The sequence below is a fragment of the Bos javanicus genome, chromosome 4 (genome assembly GCF_032452875.1).
Source record: "Bos javanicus breed banteng chromosome 4, ARS-OSU_banteng_1.0, whole genome shotgun sequence".
Classification (NCBI taxonomy): Eukaryota; Metazoa; Chordata; class Mammalia; order Artiodactyla; family Bovidae; genus Bos; species Bos javanicus.
The window spans coordinates 115126075-115146606 of NC_083871.1; the positions used below are offsets into that span (position 1 = coordinate 115126075).

At 42.3% G+C, this 20532-nt stretch overlaps 1 protein-coding gene across 3 annotated transcripts in view; it reads left to right on the top strand.

Annotated features, from left to right (window-relative positions):
* Positions 1-240: 240 nt before the first annotated feature.
* GALNTL5 (polypeptide N-acetylgalactosaminyltransferase like 5) overlaps positions 241-20532 on the top strand; it is a 56343-nt gene continuing 36051 nt past the window's right edge. The window contains exons 1-4 of one of the 3 annotated variants that reach the window (XM_061415243.1): positions 241-471; positions 1934-2020; positions 4526-4826; positions 11794-11914. In XM_061415243.1, coding sequence (XP_061271227.1) covers positions 4565-4826; positions 11794-11914 — 383 coding nt within the window. In that variant the 5' untranslated portion in view covers positions 241-471; positions 1934-2020; positions 4526-4564. The remainder of the gene's footprint in view (positions 472-1933; positions 2021-4525; positions 4827-11793; positions 11915-20532) is intronic. The other 2 variants (XM_061415241.1, XM_061415242.1) reach the window with 2 other exon arrangements.

Sequence of the window (20532 nt, forward strand, 5' to 3'; positions counted from 1 at the left end):
GAAGGCGTCTTCATTTTTTTTAAGTTTATTTCAGAAAAGCCAAAAATGAGGCTTGCCCTAGAGAAGGCTAGTATTTCGTCTTGGCTGAAGCAAGGACTTTCCTATTTCCTCAGCAGAAGAGCGAGGGTTCTGAGACTATCCGGAAAGACCCTTCCAGTTTTGGAATTCCTAGATCCTGCCCACTGATTGGAGCTCCCAGGCAGGGGCCCCTGGGGCTGGTGAGCTCCTGTATGATGTCACAGGGCTTTGTGAGGCAGCCTGGGGCAGCCTGTGTTTTGAGCCCCGCCATGCAGGCAGGGTACCCGGCACAATCAAGTAATTTGCTCAGAATCCAGGCGCCACTGAGTCAGCCATTCAGGAGGAAATTCCATCTTTGAGATCATTTGTTGAGCATAGAGTCCTGCCCAAATCTTCCTATGACCCAGCTTGGAGAATACATGGACTCCATAGCAGCCAGTGTTTGTCTCAGCGGTAGGTGGCTGGGGTCCATATGCTGAAAAGTGGGAAGATGCGGAGTGGGTGTCCTTCCACATAGAAAAAGTGAGCGCAGTGCATCAAACCTCTGAATCTTGAATAGGACGCTGGCTCTGGGGATCAAGATTAAGAAGGTTAGATTTTTCAGGCTGGGTTATGCCACCCGAGAGGCTTACTGGGCATCGTAATAACCTTAGTTCTTGAAAATCAGGGCCAGTTCGCATTGTATATCACAAAGATACACCTTTTGTACTTCTTAAGATTTATACAAAATGAATGTACTACTTATTCAAAAAGCAAAATAGATTTAAAAAAAAAAAAAAAAAACTCTTCCTAGTATCAGAACCAATCAATCCTAAAGGAAATCAACCCTGAATACTTATTGGAAGGACTGATGCTGAAGCTGAAGCTCCAATACTTTGGCCACTTGATGAGAGGAGCTGACTCACTGGAAAAGGCCTTTTATTGGGGTTCAGTCACAGTTGTGTCCAACTCTTTGTGACCCCATGGACTTATGCAGCCCAACTCTTTGCGACCCAATGGACTGCAGATCACCAGGCTTCCCTGTCCTTCACCACTTCCCAGAGCTTGCTCAAACCCATTTCCACTGAGTCAGTGATGCCATCCAGCCATCTTGTCCTCTGTCATCCCCTTCTCCTGCCTTCCATCTTTCCCCCATCAGGGAAAGGATCTTGTGCAAAGATCGCTATTAAGACTTGACAGTCCCTTGGACTGCAAGGAGATCCAACCGGTCCGTTCTAAAAGAGATCAGCCCTGGGTGTTCTTTGTTTATATATATATATATATATAAAAGCTTTTTTTAATATATATATAAAAGCTATGCTAAAGAGATAACGTCTTTGGAAGGAATGATGCTAAAGCTGAAACTCCAGTACTTTGGCCACCTCATGTGAAGAGTTGACTCATTGGAGAAGACTCTGATGCTGGGAGGGATTGGGGGCAGGAGGAGAAAGGGACGACAGAGGATGAAATGGCTGGATGGCATCACTGACTCGATGGACGTGAGTCTGAGTGAACTCAGGGAGTTGGTGATGGATGGAGAGGCCTGGCATGCTGCGACTCATGGGGTCACAAAGAGTCGGACACGACTGAGTGACTGAACTGAACTGAGGAAAGCAAAGGATTACAAATACTGATTATTTGCAGAAAAAAATTAGTTGTGACATTACGTAAAGCATGGTCATGTTTTCCTGGCTTAGAGACTTACATTTTAAAACTCAGTGACCATAAACACAGATGTCGTTTAGGGCTTTGGTTTCTTGGTGTGTGTGTGTGCATGTGTGCATGTGTTAGTGATTTTTAGCAGCATTCTTTTCTGTTTTACTGCATTCTTTTCATTAACTCAGGTTTTTTTTTTAATGTATTTAAAATTTTACTTGCTATACATACAAATTATCTTTGAAATATGTTTTAACAAATTAATTCTGTATTTTTCCAGCACGTAAGTTTTAGTGAAGAAAATAATCGAACATGATTTCCTTCTGAGACAGCAGAGTTGAAAAGCCAATCACAGACCTATCTCTTGGTAGGAGACGTTTTCTGTGTTTTGCAGGAGTGTGGGGGAAGGTGCTGAGGTGGGGAGGATGGGAGACGAGGTCTGTGTTCCTCTGCTTTAAGAAAATCTAATGTAGGATAATCTATGTTAGTAAAATAAGAAGTCTGGAGGGAGAGAGATTTTTATGTGGTCACATCTAAAGAAAACTTTCCCCAAGTGTTCTTTTTATATGTGTATTTTTTCATTTTGTATTGGAGTATAGGGAAGCCCTGGTGGCTCAGCAGTAAATGCCAATGCAGGAGACATGGGTTCAGTCCCTGGGCTGGGAAGAGCCCCTGGAGAAGGGCATGGCTACCCACTCCTGTATTCTTGCCTGGAGACTCCCATGAACAGAGGAGTCTGGTGGGCTACAGTCCGTGGGGTCACACAGAGTCGGACACGACTGAGCAACAAAACAGCAACAAACAGCTGATTCATAACACTGTGCTGCTGCTGCTGCTAAGCTCCTTCCGTCGCGTTCGACTCTGTGTGACCCCATGGACGGCAGCCCACCAGTTAGCTTCAGGTGTACAGCAATGTGATTCAGTTACGCATACACATATCTGTTCTTTCCCATTTTTTCTTAGTGTGGTAGAATTCCAGAGAATATCAATTTATTGTTCAGTAATACTTTTATCACATGAATTCATGTGTATATTTTGTATATTAAATTTGGGGGCCTCCCTTCACTATTTTCTCCTTTAACTAGTTTCTAATTGCTTTCGGGTTTTGGAGAACCTCAAAACAGAAGTCTCTTAAAATGACATTTAATAGGACGATGTTCAAACAGCTTCATTCTCTTTCCAGTTCCTTTAATCCGCCCATTTTCCCTCATTAGAAGTTATCTTCTTCTCTTACACATTGGATATTTCTTCTTTTTATAATTACTTAACTTATTTGGTTGCTCTGGGACTTTGTTGGTTGCATGTAGGCTTTCTCTAGTCGCATTGCCCAAGCTTCTCGTTGCGGTGGCTTCTCTTGGTGCAAAGCACAGGCTTTAGGCACATGGGCTTCAGTACTTGCAACATGTGGGCTCAGTAGCTGTGTCTAGTAGGTTGAGTTACTCCTTGGCATGTGGGATATTCCAGGACCAAGGATTGAACCCATGTCCCCTGCATCCTCAGGCAGATTCTTATCCACTGTACCACCAAGGAAATCCTGATACTTCTTTCCTTAATCAAGTATTTCATTTTTAAAGGGATTATTCATTCAATCAGCAAACCTTTACTGTGTGACCAAGATCTTGGTGAGGGTGTTAGGTCCTCTGTCCTGGGAGAATGCTCCTGTGTTAGTAAACTACCAAATCCAGCTTTACACACCTGCTCCCTTTACCCAGCATCCTCAGGACTCCACCCAGACACAGGCCCTGACTCCACTGGTGGTGATGCCTGGGCCCTGAAGATCTCAGGAACAGATGCTTCTCCCTGGGGGTGGGTCTTGCACTTTCCCAGCCAAGCTATGATGTGGCTTGGCCCTTGTTACTGATCCTGTGGCCAGGAGTGGACTTGAGACCGAGATTTAAAGTGGCTGCAGCATTCCACAGTCCCATCAGTGGGGCCCACACTGCTCCTTGCCCACCTTCTTTCCACCTTGGGATGTTGCTTGTTTTTATCAATACATTTCTAATGGTCTGATTGGGGCTTCCCTGGTAGCTCAGCTGGTAAAGAATCTACTTACAATGCAGGAGACCCTGGTTTGATTTCTGGGTTGGGAAGATCTCCTGGAGAAGGGATAGGCTATCCACTCCAATATTCTTGGGCTTCCCTGGTGGCTCAGATGGTAAAGAAACTGCCTGCAATGCGGGAGACCCAGGTTCAATCCCTGGGTCAAGAATATCACCTGGAGAAGGGCATGGCAACCCACTCCAGTGTCCTTGCCTGGAGAATCCCCATGGACAGAGGGCCTGGTGGGTGGCAGTCCGTGGGGTCACACAGACTACGTGACTAAGCAACAGCAAGCAACAGTCTGACTAGTGTCAGATCTGCTTTTTTAAAACAAAGACCTATGCTATCACTCCTACATGGGCTGAGCATGTGAGGGATGAAACACCCTTCTTTCACATTTTTTCCTTTAGTTTTATCTCAGGAGTTTGGGTCTATGACTTTAAATGATATTGTATGTTTTATAAGCATGTTATACATTAGACTTTAAAAAAATCTTATGAGGGGACTTCCCTGGGGATCTGCACTCCCAATGCAGGGGGCCTGGGTTTGATCCCTGGTCAGGGAACTAGACCCCACATGCTGTTACTAAGAGCCCACACTCGACATGAAGATCCTGAATGGCACAACTACAGCCCAGCAGAAATCTTATGAATATGGAGTTTTAAGAGGTTTTTTTCCTAAGGGTACACTTTATCTTATCAAAGTATGGGATAAGCACTGGTGTCAAAACGATCCTGTTTTAAAAACACTGTAAATTGAATTTAAGCCAAGTAGATGATCTCCAAACCATCAAAATATCTAATACAGCTTCTCGTAAATCCTTCCGGTTTAGGAAATATTAAAACGGACCTTCAAAAATGCTAGGTTTACAATGAGAAATGTTATAATTCAGTGTTTACTCTGTGCCTCCTTGACATTCGGCATCTGGATAGCCGTCTTTAATATTTATCTTCACTACAATCATGTGAAGAAGCAAGAGAAGATCCAGGAGAAAGGAAATCCATTAATTTGGTCCCTTGGAGAAAAACTGCAAAGCAAACCTGACTCAGTGCACTTACCGAGAGCTTACAACGTGAGAGTGGAAAGGGCTAGTGAAGATGAACCCGCAGAACCCAAGTTGTTGTTAAGTTCAGGTAAGTATTTTGATTTCCTCTGTTAGCCATGGTAAGGGGAAAATATACCATAAATTGAATATTGGGAAGAGGAAGAGACTGTCCTTTTTAGAGCAATGCAATTTTAAATTATGAAGTATTTCATATATGTTCATATATATATATATATATATACCCCCACCGAGAGAAAATAACACAAACAGGCTTGTATGTATTTGCCTCATAAACGTGAGAATTTTAAAGTAATTTGCTATATTTGCTTCAGATAGCTTTCTGTGTTTCTAAGAAATAAATTTTAATAGGTACAGTAAAAACTTCACCCCCATTCTTCCTCCTCCCTGGATATCTTCCTCATTTTCTTTAAGCAAAGTATAGCATGTGTTTGAAGTGTATTTGTAGCTGTTCTAGAGTGAATTCCAATGCCACTATGAATATTCACATATAAGTCTTTGTATAAAAATATTCTGTTTCTCTTAGGTAAATACCTCGGTACAGGATGGATGGTTCATATGGAAGCTGTATGCTTAACTTTTTCTAAATCCGGCTTATACATCTGGAAGTTCTCAGTTCCCATACTGTTGAAGCCTAGCTTGAAGGACTTTGAGCATTACCTTGCTAGCATGTGAAGTAAGGGCAATTGTACAGTAGTTTGAACATTCTTTGGCATTGCCCTTCTTTGGGATTGGAATGAAAACTGATCTTTTCCAGTCCTGTGAACACTGCTGAGTTTTCCAAATTTGCTGACAAATTGAGTGCAGCACTTTCACAGCATCATCTTTTAGGATTTGAAATAGCTCAACTGGAATTCTATCACCTCCACTAGCTTTGTTCATAGTGATGCTTCCTGAGGCCCCCTTGACTTCACACTCAGGATGTCTGGCTCTTGGTGAGTGACCGCAGGACAGTGGTTGTCCAGATCTTCAAGACCTTTTTTGTATAGTTTTTCTGTGTATTCTTGCCACCTCTTCTTAATCTCTTCTGCTTCAGTTAGGTCCTTACCATTTCTGTCCTTTATTGTGTCCACCTTTGCATGAAATGTTACCTTGCTATCTCAAATTTTCTAGAAGAGATCTCTAGTCTTTCCCATTCTATTGTTCTCTATTTCTTTGCATTGTTCACTTAAGAAGACTTTCTTATCTCTCCTTGCTATTCTCTGAAACTCTGCATTTGGTTGGGTATATCTTTCCCTGTCTCCCTTGCCTTTCACTTCTCTTCTTTTCTCAGCTAAATTTGTAAAGCCTCCTCAGACAACTGCTTCGCCTTCTTGCATTTCTTTGGGATGGTTTTGGTCAATACCTCTTGTACAGTGTTACAAACCTCAGTCCATAGTTCTTCAGGCACTCTACCATATCTAATCACTGGACTCGGTCACTTCCACTATAATTACAAGGGATTTGATTTAGATCATACCTGAATGGCCTAGTGGTTTTCCCTACTTTCTTCAACTTAAGCCTGAACTTTGCAATAAGGAGCTCATGATCTAAGCCACAGTCAACTCCAGGTCTTGCGTGATCTGAACCCCTGCCATTCATTGGATCATAGAGAAATCAAGGGAATTCCAGAGAAACTTATGCTTCATTGACTACACTAAAGACTTTGACTGTATGGATCACAAGAATCAGTGGAAAATTCTTAAAGGGATGGAATATCAGACTACCTTACCTGTCTCCTGAGAAACATGTATGCAAGTCAAGAAACAACAGTTAGGACTGGACATGGAACAATGGACTGGTTCAAAATTGTGAAAGGAGTACGTCAAGGCTGTATATTGTCACCCTACTTATGTAACTTATATGCAAAGTACATCATGAGAAATGCTGGTCTGGATGACTCATAGCTGGAATCAAGATTGCCAGGAGAAATATCAACAACCTCAGATATGCAGATGATACCACTCCAATGGCAGAAAGCAAAGAGGGACTAAAGGGCCTCTTGATGAGGGTGAAAGAGGAGAGTGAAAAAGCTGGCTTAAAACTCAACAGTCAAAAACCTAAGATCATGGCATCTGGTCCCATCACTTCATGGCAAAGAGAAGGGGAAAAAGTAGAAGCAGTGACAGATTTTGTTTTCTTGAACTCCAAAATCAGTGTGGACGGTTGACTACAGCCACGAAATTAAAAGACACTTGTTCCTTGGAAGAAAAACTATGACAAACCTGGACAGTGTATTAAAAAGCAGAGACATCACTTTGCCAACAAAGGTTCATATAGTCAAAGCTATGCTTTTTCCAGTAGTCATGTACAGATGTCAGAGTTGGATTATAAAGAAGGCTGGGTGCCAAAGAATTGATGCTTTCAAATTGTGGTGCTGGAGAAGACTCTTGAGAGTCCCTTGGACTGCAAGGAGATCAAACCAGTCAATCCTAAAAGAAATCAGTCCTGAATAGTCATTGGAAGGACTGATGCTGAAGGTAGAGCTCCAATGCTTTGGCCACCTGATGTAAAGAACTGACTCACTGGAAAAGACCCTGATGCTGGGAAAGATTGAAGGCAGGAGGAGAAGGGGGTGGCAGAGGATGAGATGGTTGGATGGCATCATTGACTCAATGGACATGAGTTTGAGCAAGCTCCGGGAGATAATGAAGGACAGGGAAGCCTGGCTGCTGCAGTCTGTGGGGTTGCAAAGAGTCGTACATGACTTAGAAACTGAACCACAACAAAATGCTCAACTTTAAAGACAATGACAAACTGTGTTCCAAAGTAAGGATGCCAATATCTGTTCCCTTCAGCAGTGGAGGAGAATCCATCTTCTCCAGACTGGTCAACACCTGACATGGTCAGATATTTAGAGTTTAGCCATTATGATGGGTGAGAAATGGTAGGTGTCAGTGTAGCCTTATTGTGCATTTTCCTATGACTAAGGATTTTTGAGCACCTTTTCATGTGGTTAATGACCACACATCTTTTTTTATAGGGTGCTTCTCCAAGTCTTCTATCCATCGTTTTATTTATTTATGGCTGTGCTGGTCTTTGTTGCTGCGTGGGCTTTTCTCTAGTTGAGGCGAGTGGGGGACACTCTCTAGCGGTGTGTGGTCTTCTCTTATCTCAGAGCACGGGCTCTAGGAGCTAGGACTTCAGTAGTTTCGGCACTTAGGCTTAGTTGCTCGCAGGCATGTGATATCTTCCCTGATCAGGGATCAAACCTGTGTCTCCTGCATTGGCAGGCGGATTCTTTACCACTGAACCACCAGGGAAGCCCCTGTCCATTTTTAAATTGGGATGTTAGTCTTCTGATTTCTAAGACTTTAAAGATTGGGATTTCTAAGACTTAAAAGATATATTCTAGTTTCAAATCCTTTAATACGTGAGTTGCAAATGTTTTGCACAAGTCTGTGCCTTCTCTTTTCATTCTTTTTAAAATTGAGATGTAATTGGTATATAACATTGACCTTGTTTTAAGTGTACAACAATGATTTTATATATGTATACATTACACCAGCTTCCCCAGGGGGTTAGCCGTAACAAATCCGCCTGCAATGCAAGAGAGGTGGGTTCTATCCCTGAGTTGGGAAGATCCCCTGGAGGAGGGCATGAAACCTACTCCAGTATTCTTACCTGGAGACTCTCATGGACAGAGAAGCCTGGTGGGCTACATACAGTCCATAGGGTCGCAAAGATTAGACAGGACTGAAGGGACTGAGCAGGCACATACGCACGCATGTATTGCAAATCAGTTCAGTTCAGTTCAGTCGCTCAGTCGTGTCTGACTCTTTGCGACCCCATGAACTGCAGCACGCCAGGCCTCCTTGTCCATCACCAGCTCCCGGAGTCCACCCAAACCCATGTGCATTGAGTCAATGATGCCATCCAACCATCTCATCCTCTATCGTCCCCTTCTCCTCCTGCCCTCAATCTTTCCCAGCATCAGGGTCTTTTCCAATGAGTCAGCTCTTCATATCAGGTGGCCAAAGTATTGGAGCTTCAGCTTCAACATTAATCCTTCCAGTGAACACCCAGGACTGCTCTCCTTCAGAATGGACTGGTTGGATCTCCTTGCAGTCCAAGGGACTCTCAAGAGTCTTCTCCAACACCACAGTTCAAAAGCATCAATTCTCCGGCACTCAGCTTTCTTCACAGTCCAACTCTCACACCCATACATGACCACTGGAAAAACTATAGCCTTGACTAGATGGACTTTTTTTGGCAAAGTAATGTCTCTGCTTTTTAATGTGCTATCTAGGTTGGTCATAACTTAGTAATCACAATAAATTTCATTAACATCCATCATCACACATAGTTAAATATTTTTTGTGTGATGATAACTCTTAGCAACTTTCAAGTATACGATACAGTATATAATACAGTATGTTAACTGTAGTTGCCATGCTGTACATTTTTGTTCTCTTTCGAAGGGTTTTATTCAAGAAGCATTATAAAATAAAAGGTGCCTTTTATTCAATAAGCCAAGTGGCACAGTGGGAAAGAATTCGTCTGCCAAAACAGGAGACACAAAAGATGCAGGTTCAATCCCTGGGTCAGGAAGATCCCCTGGAGTAGGAAATGGCAACACACTCCAGGCTTCTTGCCTCAAAAATTACAAGGACAGAGGAGCCTGGTGGGCCACAGGCTGTGGGGTCACAAAGAGTCAGACACCTCTGAACACAGCACATATTCCAGAAGCAAAATTTACTTCTCCCTAGTGAGGAGGAGAGCCTGATTTCAATTCTTTTAGGTTTCTTTGAGGTTTGTTTTATGATCCAGGATATGGTCTGTCTTGGTGAATGCTCCATGGATACTTGAAAAAAAAATTGCATTCTGATATTGTTAGGTGAAGTGCTTCATATATATATAATCTCAATTAGATCCGGTTGGTTGATTGTATTGTTCAGTTCTTCTGTACCCTTGCTGCGTTTCTGGCTGGTAGTTCTGACAGTTGTTAAGAGTGGATGTTGAAGACCCCGATTATAATTGTGGGTTTGTCTGTTTCTACTTTCAACTCTATTGGGCTTTGTTTCATGTATTTTGTGGCTGGTTTTTGGCATGCTTCTATTTAGGGTCATTATGTATTATTCCCTGGAGAAGGAAATGGCAACCCACTCCAGTATTCTTGCCTGGAAATTCCACGGACAGAAGAGTCTGGCGGGCTGCAGTCCATGGGGTCGAATAGAGTTGGATTCTATTGAGCAACTGTGCACGCATATGTATTGCTGGGAGCCACAGGGGGCGCTGTGGTTCTCCCGTTGGTGCTGGTTCGACTAGAGTGGTTGTTGCCAAAAGTTTTCTGTGGTTTTGTTTGTCCGCTTTCCTGGCCCTGTGGCTAGGTGCAACAGGCTTATCTGGGAGCTTCTTTTGTCTATGCCTATTAGTGGTTCCACTTGCAGGTTTTGACAGCACCCTGTCTGAGAAGGGGACGACAGAGGATGAGATGGTTGGATGGCATCACCGGCCCAATGGACATGAATTTGAGTAAACTCCAGGAGATGGTGATGAACAGGGAGGTCTGGCGTGCTGCAGTCCATGGGTCGCAAAGAGTCAGACATGACTGAGCGACTGAACTGAACTGAACTGAAGTCTGGGACTTACGGGAGGCAACAAAGAAATCAGGAGCCCACTGTGTCCTTCCCCCGGTCCTGAGGCCCCTAGCCAATCTGCCCCCTTACCTCCATGTTTCAGAGAACCCCCACACTTATCTGCTGTGTCATGCCGAGGATTTTTTTAGGTGTAAGAAAGAGGACCTAAAAGAAATGGGGTTACTGCTTTTTGATGGGAACCCGCTTTATAAGCAATATAGAATTTATATCAGTTTTGGAAAACATTCCTCAGGCAATGGAAAAGACAGTTCATTCTCCCATAAACAGAGCACAATATAAATCTACTAAGAAAACGTAACTAATTGCATTATTCAAGTTTCTGACTTTTTCTCTGATTCGCAGTTGTTCTTAAAAAATTCTGTTTCTGTTTATTTGTGGCAGTATATATTGATATATTTAAATTTTTTTCTTTAAGTATTTTGTTGCAGCATTATTTGATGTCTACAAGCTCATGACTATTAAATCTTTATTGTAACTTATTGTAAGTATAAAATGACTTTCTGGGTTGTCCTTCCAGTGAATTCTATACTTTAAAAAATATTTTGACTCCTGTATTCTTTGACCATTCTTCCACTTTTAACCATTTTAGTTCATCTTACTTATCTTTTATGGTTACATTTTGGTTTTTATTACCATCTAAGAGTTTTTATCTTTTTTTTTTTTTTTGAGTTTTTATCTTTTAATGGGAAATTCCCCTGGAGAAGGAAACGGTGACCCACTCCAGTACTCTTGCCTAGAAAATTCCATGGATGGAGAAGCCTGGTGGGCTACAGTCCATGGGGTCGCAAAAAGTCAGATATGACTGAGTGACTTCACTTTCTTTCACTTTATGCCAACTTTATTTATTGTTACGACTAATGCTTTCCTGGTGACTCAGTTGGTAAAGTCTACGTGCAATGGGGGAGACCCAGGTTCAATCCCTGTGTTGGGAAGATCCCCTGGAGAAGGCAGTGGCATCCCACTCCAGTATTCTTGCCTGGAGAATTCCATGGACAGAGCAGCCTGGTGGGCTGCAGTCCGTGGGGTCACAAAGAGTCAGACTCGACCGAGGGACTAACACTGCCGCACACTGATGTGTTGGCTGTCCTCCGTCATCTTGTTGTATCCTCTCAGAGTTTGGGAAGAGGGACTTAAGCTCTCGCCTTCCCTAAAGCCCTCAGTCAATATAGCTTCGCAGGACAGTTTTGAATCATGATGTGACCAAGGAGGCTGAGCACATACTTCTCTGGAGAGACTGAATGACTGAGTGTAACTCATTGTTCAGGTTTGCTAAGGGCTCTGCTCTGCTGTGTGTGAATCCTTTGATTTTAACCTTGTCATCTGGGCATAGTTTAGGTTCCACAAAAACTACTCTGACATGTTATAAAAGGAGTGAATTCAGGATATCTTTGTTATTGTCCTTTATCAACGTGACGGTGGTAAACCTATACTTATGTGACTTAACACCTTTTCTTTCAGGTGAGAATTTTAACTATTCAATCCCAGAAGTTATTCATGGATATTCAACATATGGATTTAATTCCATTATCAGTAAAAACTTGGGCCACTACAGAAACGTGCCAGATACCAGGAATGTCATGTATGTTCCCTCTGATATTTTTTTTTACATATTACATATTCATTTCAGATATACAACATAATGATTTGATATTTGTACATATTGCAAAATGATCATCACAGTAAGTCTAAGTAACACTGATCACCATACACAGGGGCTTCCCCAGTGGCTCAGTGGTAAAGAATCCACCTGCAATGCAGGAGACACTGGTTTGATCCCTGGGTCAGGAAGATCCCCTGGAGAAAGGCACGACAACCCACTCCAGTACTCTTGCCTGGAAAATTCCATGGACAGAGGAGCCTGGTGGGCTACAGTCCACAGAGTTGAAAAGAGTCAGACTGGACTGAAGGGACTGAGCCCAGCACAGGAGCACCATACATAGATACAATTTTTTTTTCCTTGTGATGAGAACTTTTAAGATCCTCTTTTCTAGTAACTTTCAAATACGGGATACAGTGTTTTCAGCTACAGTTGCCATGTTGTACGTTACATCCCCATGACATTTATTTTACAATGGAATTTTGTGCTTTTCTTATCTCCTTCACCTACCTCTGGCAACCACCAGTCTGTTCTTTGTATCTATGAACTTGTTTTTTGGGGGAGAGGTACTGTTTTTTGTTCCTTTGTTTTAGATTCTACGCATATGTGGGATTTGCCTTTCTCCGACTTGTTTCACTTAGCAAAATGCCCTCAACAACATGGTCCATTCATGTTGTTGCAAGTGGCAAGATTTCCTCCTTTTTAATGGATGAATTTTATAGATAGATATAGATCATATTTTCTTTATCCATTCACCACTCATAAACACTTAGGTTGATTCCATGTCTTGGCTCTTGTAAATAATCCTGTAATGAACAAGGGGGGTGCCTATATCTTTTTGAGTTAGTGCTTTAGTTTTCTTCAGATAAATACCCAAAAGAGAAATTTCTGGCTCATATGGCAGTTCTATTTTTAGTCTTTTGAGGAACTTCCAATACTGGTTTTCTATAGTAGTTGCACCAATTTACATTCCCACCAATGGCATACAAGGATTCCCTTTTCTCCACGTCCCGCCAACACTTGCTACTTCTTGGCTGTTTGATAAGCGCCTTTCATGCAGGTATGAAGTGGTATGTCACTGTGGTTTTGATTTACGTTTTCCTGATTGTTTGTGATGTTCAGCATCTTTTCATGCGCCTGTTGCCCATCTATATGTCTTCTTTGGGAAAAAAAAAAAATGTCTCTTCCGATCCTCTGCCCATTTTTAAATCCGATTGGTTTGTTTTTTCACTATTAAGTTGTGTGACTTCTTTACATATGTTAGATATTAACACCTTATCAGATATATGATTTGCAAGTATTTCCTCCTGTTCAGTAGGTTGCCTTTTTGTTTTCTCGAAGGTTTCCTTTGCTGTGCAGAAGCTTTTTGGGTTGATATAGTCCCACTTGTTTATTTTTGCTTTTGCTGTCACATCCAGAAAAATTCAAGACTGATGTCAAAGAGCTTACTGCCTATCTTTTCTTCTAGGAGATTAACAGTTTTAGGCCTTATATTCATTTAATTCATTTCTAATTAACTTGAGGATATGGTATAAGATAGAGATCCAATCTCCTTCTTTGCATGTGGCTGTTCAGTTTTTCCAATTATTGAAGAGACTTTTTCCCACATTTTATATTCTTGGCTCATTGGAGCTCATTGTAATGTAAATTAATCGACCATATGTGTGGGTTTATTTCCGGACTTTCCACTCTGTTCCACTGATCTGTGTGTTGGTTTTTTATGCCAGCACCATACTGTTTTGATTACTGTAGCAATCTACAGAGTTTCCAATTCCTCCACCTTTTTGCCAACTCTTGGTGTGAACAGTCTTTTTAATTTTGGCCGTTCGAATGACTGTGTAGTGGGATCTCAGTCACTCAGTCAGTTCAGTCGCTCAGTCGTATCTGACTCTTTGCCACCCCATGAATCGCAGCACTCCAGGCCTCCATGTCCATCACCAACTCCCGGAGTTCACTCAGACTCACGTCCATCGAGTCACTGATGCCATCCAGCAATCTCATCCTCTGTCATCCCCTTCTCCTCCTGCCCCCAATCCCTCCAGTATCAGAGTCTTTTCCAGTGAGTCAACTCTTCGCATGAGGTGACCAAAGTACTGCAGTTTCAGCTTTAGCATCATTCCTTCCAAAGAAATCCCAGGGCTGATCTCCTTCAGAATGGACTGGTTGGATCTCCTTGCAGTCCAAGGGACTCTCCAGAGTCTTCTCCAACACCACAGTTCAAAAGCATCAATTCTTCAGTGCTCAGCTTTCTTTTAGTCCAACTCTCACATCCATACATGGCCACTGGAAAAACCATAGCCTTGACTAGACAGACCTTTGTTGGCAAAGTAATGTCTCTGCTTTTGAATATGCTATCTAGGTTGGTCATAACTTTCCTTCCAAGGAGTAAGCGTCTTTTAATTTCATGGCTGCAGTCACCATCTGCAGTGTTCAATTTGCATTTTCCTGATATCTAATGATATTGTGCATCTATTTATGTATTTACTTGCTATCTGTGTATCTTCTTTATATTTTGCCCATTTTAAATTTAAACTTCAAATATTTTTCCTGTTTTGAAATTGGATTATTTCTTTTCTTATTATTGAGTTTGGGGAAATTTTTATATATTTAGGTGTAAGACCTTTATCATATATATAATTACAAATATTTTCTCTTAGCCCATGGTTTGTTTTTTCATTCTCTCAATAGTTAGTGCTTTTTGAAAAACAAAAGTTTTTAGTTTTAATGGAGTTCAATATTTTTATAATTTGTTTCTGCTTAGCACAGGATCACAAAAATTTATTCATTGGATTTTCTCCGAAGATGTTCATGACATCTGCACTTTTACTTCTTACTTTTCAATTTGGATGCTTTTCTTTGTCTTAACTTATCACACTGGCTAAAATCTCTAGTACAGTGTTGAATAGAAGGGGTGATATTGGACAACCTTGCTGTGTTCTTGATCTTAACACTCCGTTTTTCACCAGTAAGTATGATGTTATCTTTAGGCTTCTCATAGAGGTTCTTTTTCAGGTAGCAGAAATTCTCTTCTATTCCTAGTTTGTTGAGAGTTTTTTTATCAGATGGATATTGGATTTTGTTACATCCTTTTCTGTGCATTGAGATGTGTGTATCTTTAGCTTGTAAAGATGGTAAGTTATGTTGATTTTCTAACATTAAACAGAGGTTACATTTATGGGATATCCCCTACTTGGTCATGATGCCTTATCCTTTTTATATATTATGGCATTTGATTTTGCTGAAATTCCAAACTTTTGTTTGGAATTTTATATCAGTGTTTGTAAGAGCACTATTGAATATCCTTGTCTGGTTTATCATCAGAGTGTTGTTGGCCTTGTAGAATGAGTTGGGAATTATTTTTTTAGGATTTAATTTTTTAATGTTTGTGATTGACTTCTACTAAAGACCTTTGATTACACTAAAGACATTTCTTTCTGTTCCTTGACTTGAAATTTTCTCCTTTATTTATTAACGTTCATTTTTCCTTTCCTTTCTTTAATAACAGTTCTTCTCATGGGTTCGTCAGAATAATGCCAGAGGATTCTGGAGGAGCAACAGAATTGCTCTGTTGGTAGCAAAGTCCACTTCTGGCATGTTCAATGACTGGCCAAAGCTATGTCAATTGAGAGTGGGTTTATTTTGACTTAGGATTTTATTCTAACCAGAAATGACTGCTGCTGCTGCTGCTAAGTCGCTTCAGTCTTGCGACCCCATAGACGACAGCCCACCAGGCTCCCCCATCCCTGGGATTTTCCAGGCAAGAACACTGGAGTGGGTTGCCATTTCCTTCTCCAATGCATGAAAGTGAAAAGTGAAAGTGAAGTTGCTCAGTCGGTCCGACTCTTAACAACCCCATGGACTACAGCCTACCAGGCTCCTCCTTCCATGGGATTTTCCAGGCAAGAGTACTGGAGTGGGGTGCCATTGCCTTCTCCAAAATGATTGCTAAATTCTATCAAATAATTTCTTAGCATGATCACTATGGCTTTCCTCCATCAAATTATTGATAACTTATGTTGAGCCATCCTTACATTCCTGAAATAAACTAACCTTCAGTTCAGTTCAGTCACTCAGTCGTGTCCGACTCTTTGCGACCCCATGAATCACAGCACGCCAGGCCTCCCTGTCCATCACCAACTCCTGGAGTTCACCCAAACTCATGTCCATCGAGTCAGTGATGCCATCCAGCCATCTCATCCTCTGTCATCCCCTTCTCCTCCTGCCCCCAATCCCTCCCAGCATCAGAGTCTTTTCCAATGAGTCAACTCTTTGCATGAAGTGGCCAAAGTACTGGAGTTTCAGCTTCAGCATCAGTCCTTTCAGTGAACACCCAGGACTGATCTCCTTTAGGATGGACTGGTTGGATATACTATTTTTCTAAAACGCTGTTTTATTTGATCTGCTAATATTTTGTCTAATTGTTTTGACCTGTATAAATTAGATTAGTTTGTATCAGTTGAAGTCTACAATTTCTCTGCGAAAAATTTAAAATTTTGTGTCCTTGGAGATGTGAGCAGTCATATAATGCATAGTAGCACTGGCTAGTCAGGGCTTCCCCGGTGGCGCTAGTGGTAAAGAGCCCACCTGCCCGTGCAGGAGGTGGAAGAGATGAGGGTTCAACCCCTGGGTCGAGAAGATTCCCTGGAGGAAGGCATGGCAACCCACTCCAGAATTCTTGCCTGGAGAATCCTGTGAACAGAGCAGCCTGGTGGGCTACAGTCCATGTGGCAGCAAAGAGTTGGACATGAATGAAGTGACTTGGTACCCAAGCACTGACTTGTCTAAAGAAACTTTCCTGTAATTGTATGTGGTGATTTCATTTCAGCAAAACACAACCCGAAAGTAAAATTAGTTTAATTGTAATTTAACTGAATTTTAGCTGTGATTTTACTAAATTTTACAGTTTTATTTATGGTTATGTAAGAGCTTATAAGAGGCTCCCCAGGTGGTGCCAGTGGTAAAGAATTCACCTGCAATGCAGGAGACACAAGAGATGTAAGTTCAATCTCTGGGTTAGAAAGATCCCCTGGAGAAGGAAATGGCAACCTACTCCAGTATACTTGCCTGGAGAATTCTATGGACGAAGGAGCCTGGAGGGCTATAGTCCACGGGAAACAAAGAGTCGGACATGACTGAGCACGCACCACCACCACCACCTCCAAGAGCTTATAAACACAAGATTGACTTTCGTTTGCATATGCATATTTGGGAAACATTAAGGTAACTGAAATCAGCCCTGGAGGGTTGACAGTTTTTTTCTTCTGAGCCTCTGCAAGACTCAAGTTTAAGAAACTCTGCTTTGTTTTTCTTCTTTGAGTTACTGTCATCACATTTTTATATCAAATTTACACTAGTTCCATAAAATGGATTTGTATGTTTTGTCTATATCTCTATGCTCTAACATCATTGAAATAATATCACTGTGTATTTCTTATTTTGAAACAGAACTTGTCTGGTAATTATGAATCACTGCTCCATTTTCTGCTGTCAGACATGGAAACGGTTTAGTTTTTTTCTAAGGTTATTGATTGTTCTGCTCAGGCTTTCTATTTCTAGGGTCTATTCAGAACTATCTATTTTAATAAAAATCTACTTCATCTACTTTCAAATCTGTTGGCTTAAAGTCACACATCCTGTTTTCATAATTCTCTTTCACCTTTCCTGGTACCTTGCCTTCATTCTCATTCTTATTTTTGTACATTTTTCTTCTCGATTTCAAAAGCTTGGTAGAAATGGATATATATTAGTCATCTTTCAGAAAACTAACTTTTGCTTTGATTTATCAATTTTACTTTTTTTGTCTTCTAACTCATTAGTTTCTAGTTGCCTTTATGGGGTTGTTTCTTCTTTCTTTTGATGTATTTTTGTGGTCTTTTTGCCCTTCTATAAGATTAAAATAGTTTATTTCATCTCTTCCTTAGATGATAATACGTTTGTAAGTATTCATTTTATTCTGATTAGGATTTAGCTATATACATTAGGGTTTTTTTTAAGCAGTTCTTTATTTAAAAATTTATATTTGGCTGTGCTGTGTCTTTGTTGCTGCGTGTGCTTTCCCTGGCTGTGGCGGACAGGGGCTACTCTCTAGTCATGGAGGATGAGCTTCTCACTGTGGTGGCTTCTCTTGTTGCAGAGCACGGGCTCTAGGTGCTCAGCCTCCCATGGTTGCGGCTTGCAGGCTCTGAGCACAGGCCCCGTAGCTGAGGCTCATGGGCTTTGTTGCTCCCCAGCATGGGCATTGTCCCAGACCAAGGATCAAAACCATGTCTCCTGCAACGGCTGGCAGATTCTTCACCACTGAGTCACCAGGGAAGCCCTATACATGAGGTTTTAACATGCTGTGTTTTCAGGTTTACCAATCTCTAAATTGTTATTGTTGTTCAGTCACTAAGTTGTGTTCAACTTTTTGCAACCCCGTGGGCTGCAGCACACCAGGCTTCCCTCACTATACTCCAGAGTTGCTCAAATTCACGTCCATTGAGTCCGTGACGCTATCTAATCATCTCACCCTTTGCTGCCCCCTTCTCCTTTTGCCTTCAGTCTTTCTCAGCATCTTTTCCAATGAGTCAGCTCTTCCCATCAGGTGGCCCAAGTATTGGACCCTCAGCTTCAGCATCGGTCCTTCTAATAATATTCAGGGTTGGTTTCCTTTAGGATTGACTGATTTGATCTCCTTGCAGTCCAAGGGACTCTCAAGAATCCTCTCCAGCACCAGTTTAAAAAGCATCAATTCTTCGGCCCTCAGCCTTCTTTACGGTCCAGCTCTCCCATCTGTACATGACTACTGGAAAAACCATAGCTTTGACTAGATGGACCTTTGTCGGCAAAGTGATATGTCTGCTTTTTTAATACGCTGTCTAGGTTTGTCATAGCACTTCTTCCTAAATAATTTGCATTTTATTTCTCTTTGATCCAAGACTTATTTAGAAAAGTGGGTTTTATATAAGATTGGATTTAGTCAAGTTCCCCCCCACCTCCCCGCCATGGCCATAATTTAACAGTTTGCTGCTGCTGCTGCTGCTAAGTTGCTTCAGTCGTGTCCGACTCTGTGCGATCCCATAGACAGCATCCCACCAGGCTCCCCCATCCCTGGGATTCTCCAGGCAAGAACACTGGAGTGGGTTGCCATTTCCTTCTTCAATGCGTGAAAGTGAGAAGTGAGAGTGAAGTTGCTCAGTCATGTCTGACTCTTAGTGACCCCATGGACTGCAGCCCACCAGGCTCCTCCGTCCATGGGATTTTCCAGGCAAGAGTACTGGAGTGGGTTGCCAGTGCCTCCTCCAATTTAACAGTTTAGACAAGTTAATAACTGTTTACAGAATAGTTTATCAGTCACCTATCAAGATGTTTTTTCTAACATGCTTACAGGGTTGTCATTTTGTGTATTTGTCTGCTAGACCCTTCCGACCCAGACTGTGGTCTGAGGATCAGTAGCACTGGGAGCCCCTAGAAGCGTGTCAGCCCCCCTGAATGCCAGGCCCGAGCCCAGACATACTTCATCAGAACATGCATCTGGAAAGAAGCTCAGGAATGTTTCTGCACATTAACGTGCAGCATTCTTCAGCTGGGTTGGTGGGGCTGCTGTAATAACCTACCACAGACTGGCACGCTCCAGTGACAGCGATTTGTTGTCTCACGGGTCTCTGGAGGCGGGGAAGTCAGAAACCTTGGTCGGCAGGGTTGGTTCTCTTCTGGGCTGCGGGGAGGATGGTGCAGGCCCCTCTCCTTGGCTTAGAGTCGGCCCTTTTCTTCCTGTGTCTCTTCACATCACCCTGTATCCTCAGGTCCCCTTGTTGTAAGGACACCAGCCTTACTGGATGAGGGCACCCGAATGACCTCTCACTCATTACAGCAACCCCATTTCCAGATTGGGCCGTATTCTGGGGGTACTGGTGGTTAGGAGGCCAATACGTGAATACGGAGTAGGGGGACACAAGTCAACCCATAATAGTCCTGCTTTAACTAGACCGTTGGGAATCGTGTTAGCGAAGCACAAGATCAGCTAAACATGACAACCAAGCGTTTGTCCAAATTACCGTCACCCTGAAAAGAAACGTATTTAGGCCCGAAAGGTTTTCTACATAGAAAGACCTCAGCAACATTCAGCAATTGCTTTTGGGGAAACCCATACACATTAGGTTTCTCTGAGCGGTTTACACTCACGTGATGTGAGTTCAGGCTCCTTCAGTATCATTGTCTCGTTCCTCTGAAGGGGCTCAATTTGTAGTTTTCTCAAAATGATAAACTTGGACTAGATAGAATATTAGAGATGTGATCCATAGCCTGAGTTCACCATCTCTCTCATTCTTGGGGTTATACCCTCGCCCCACGACTCCCGTCTCTCATCTACTCACTCTTTGATGAGGCAGTGATCTTGGGCTTCCCAGGTGGCACTGGTGATAAAGAATCTGCCTGCCAATGCAGGAGACACAAGAGATGTGGGTTTGATCCCTGGGCCAGGAAGATCCCCTGGAGTAGGAAGACATCCCACTCCAGTATTCTTCCTGAAAACCCCCCTGGACAGAAGAGCCTGGAGGGCTACAGTCCATGGGGTTGCAAACAGTCAGACGCGACTGAGCACACACAAGCGCAAGGCAGTG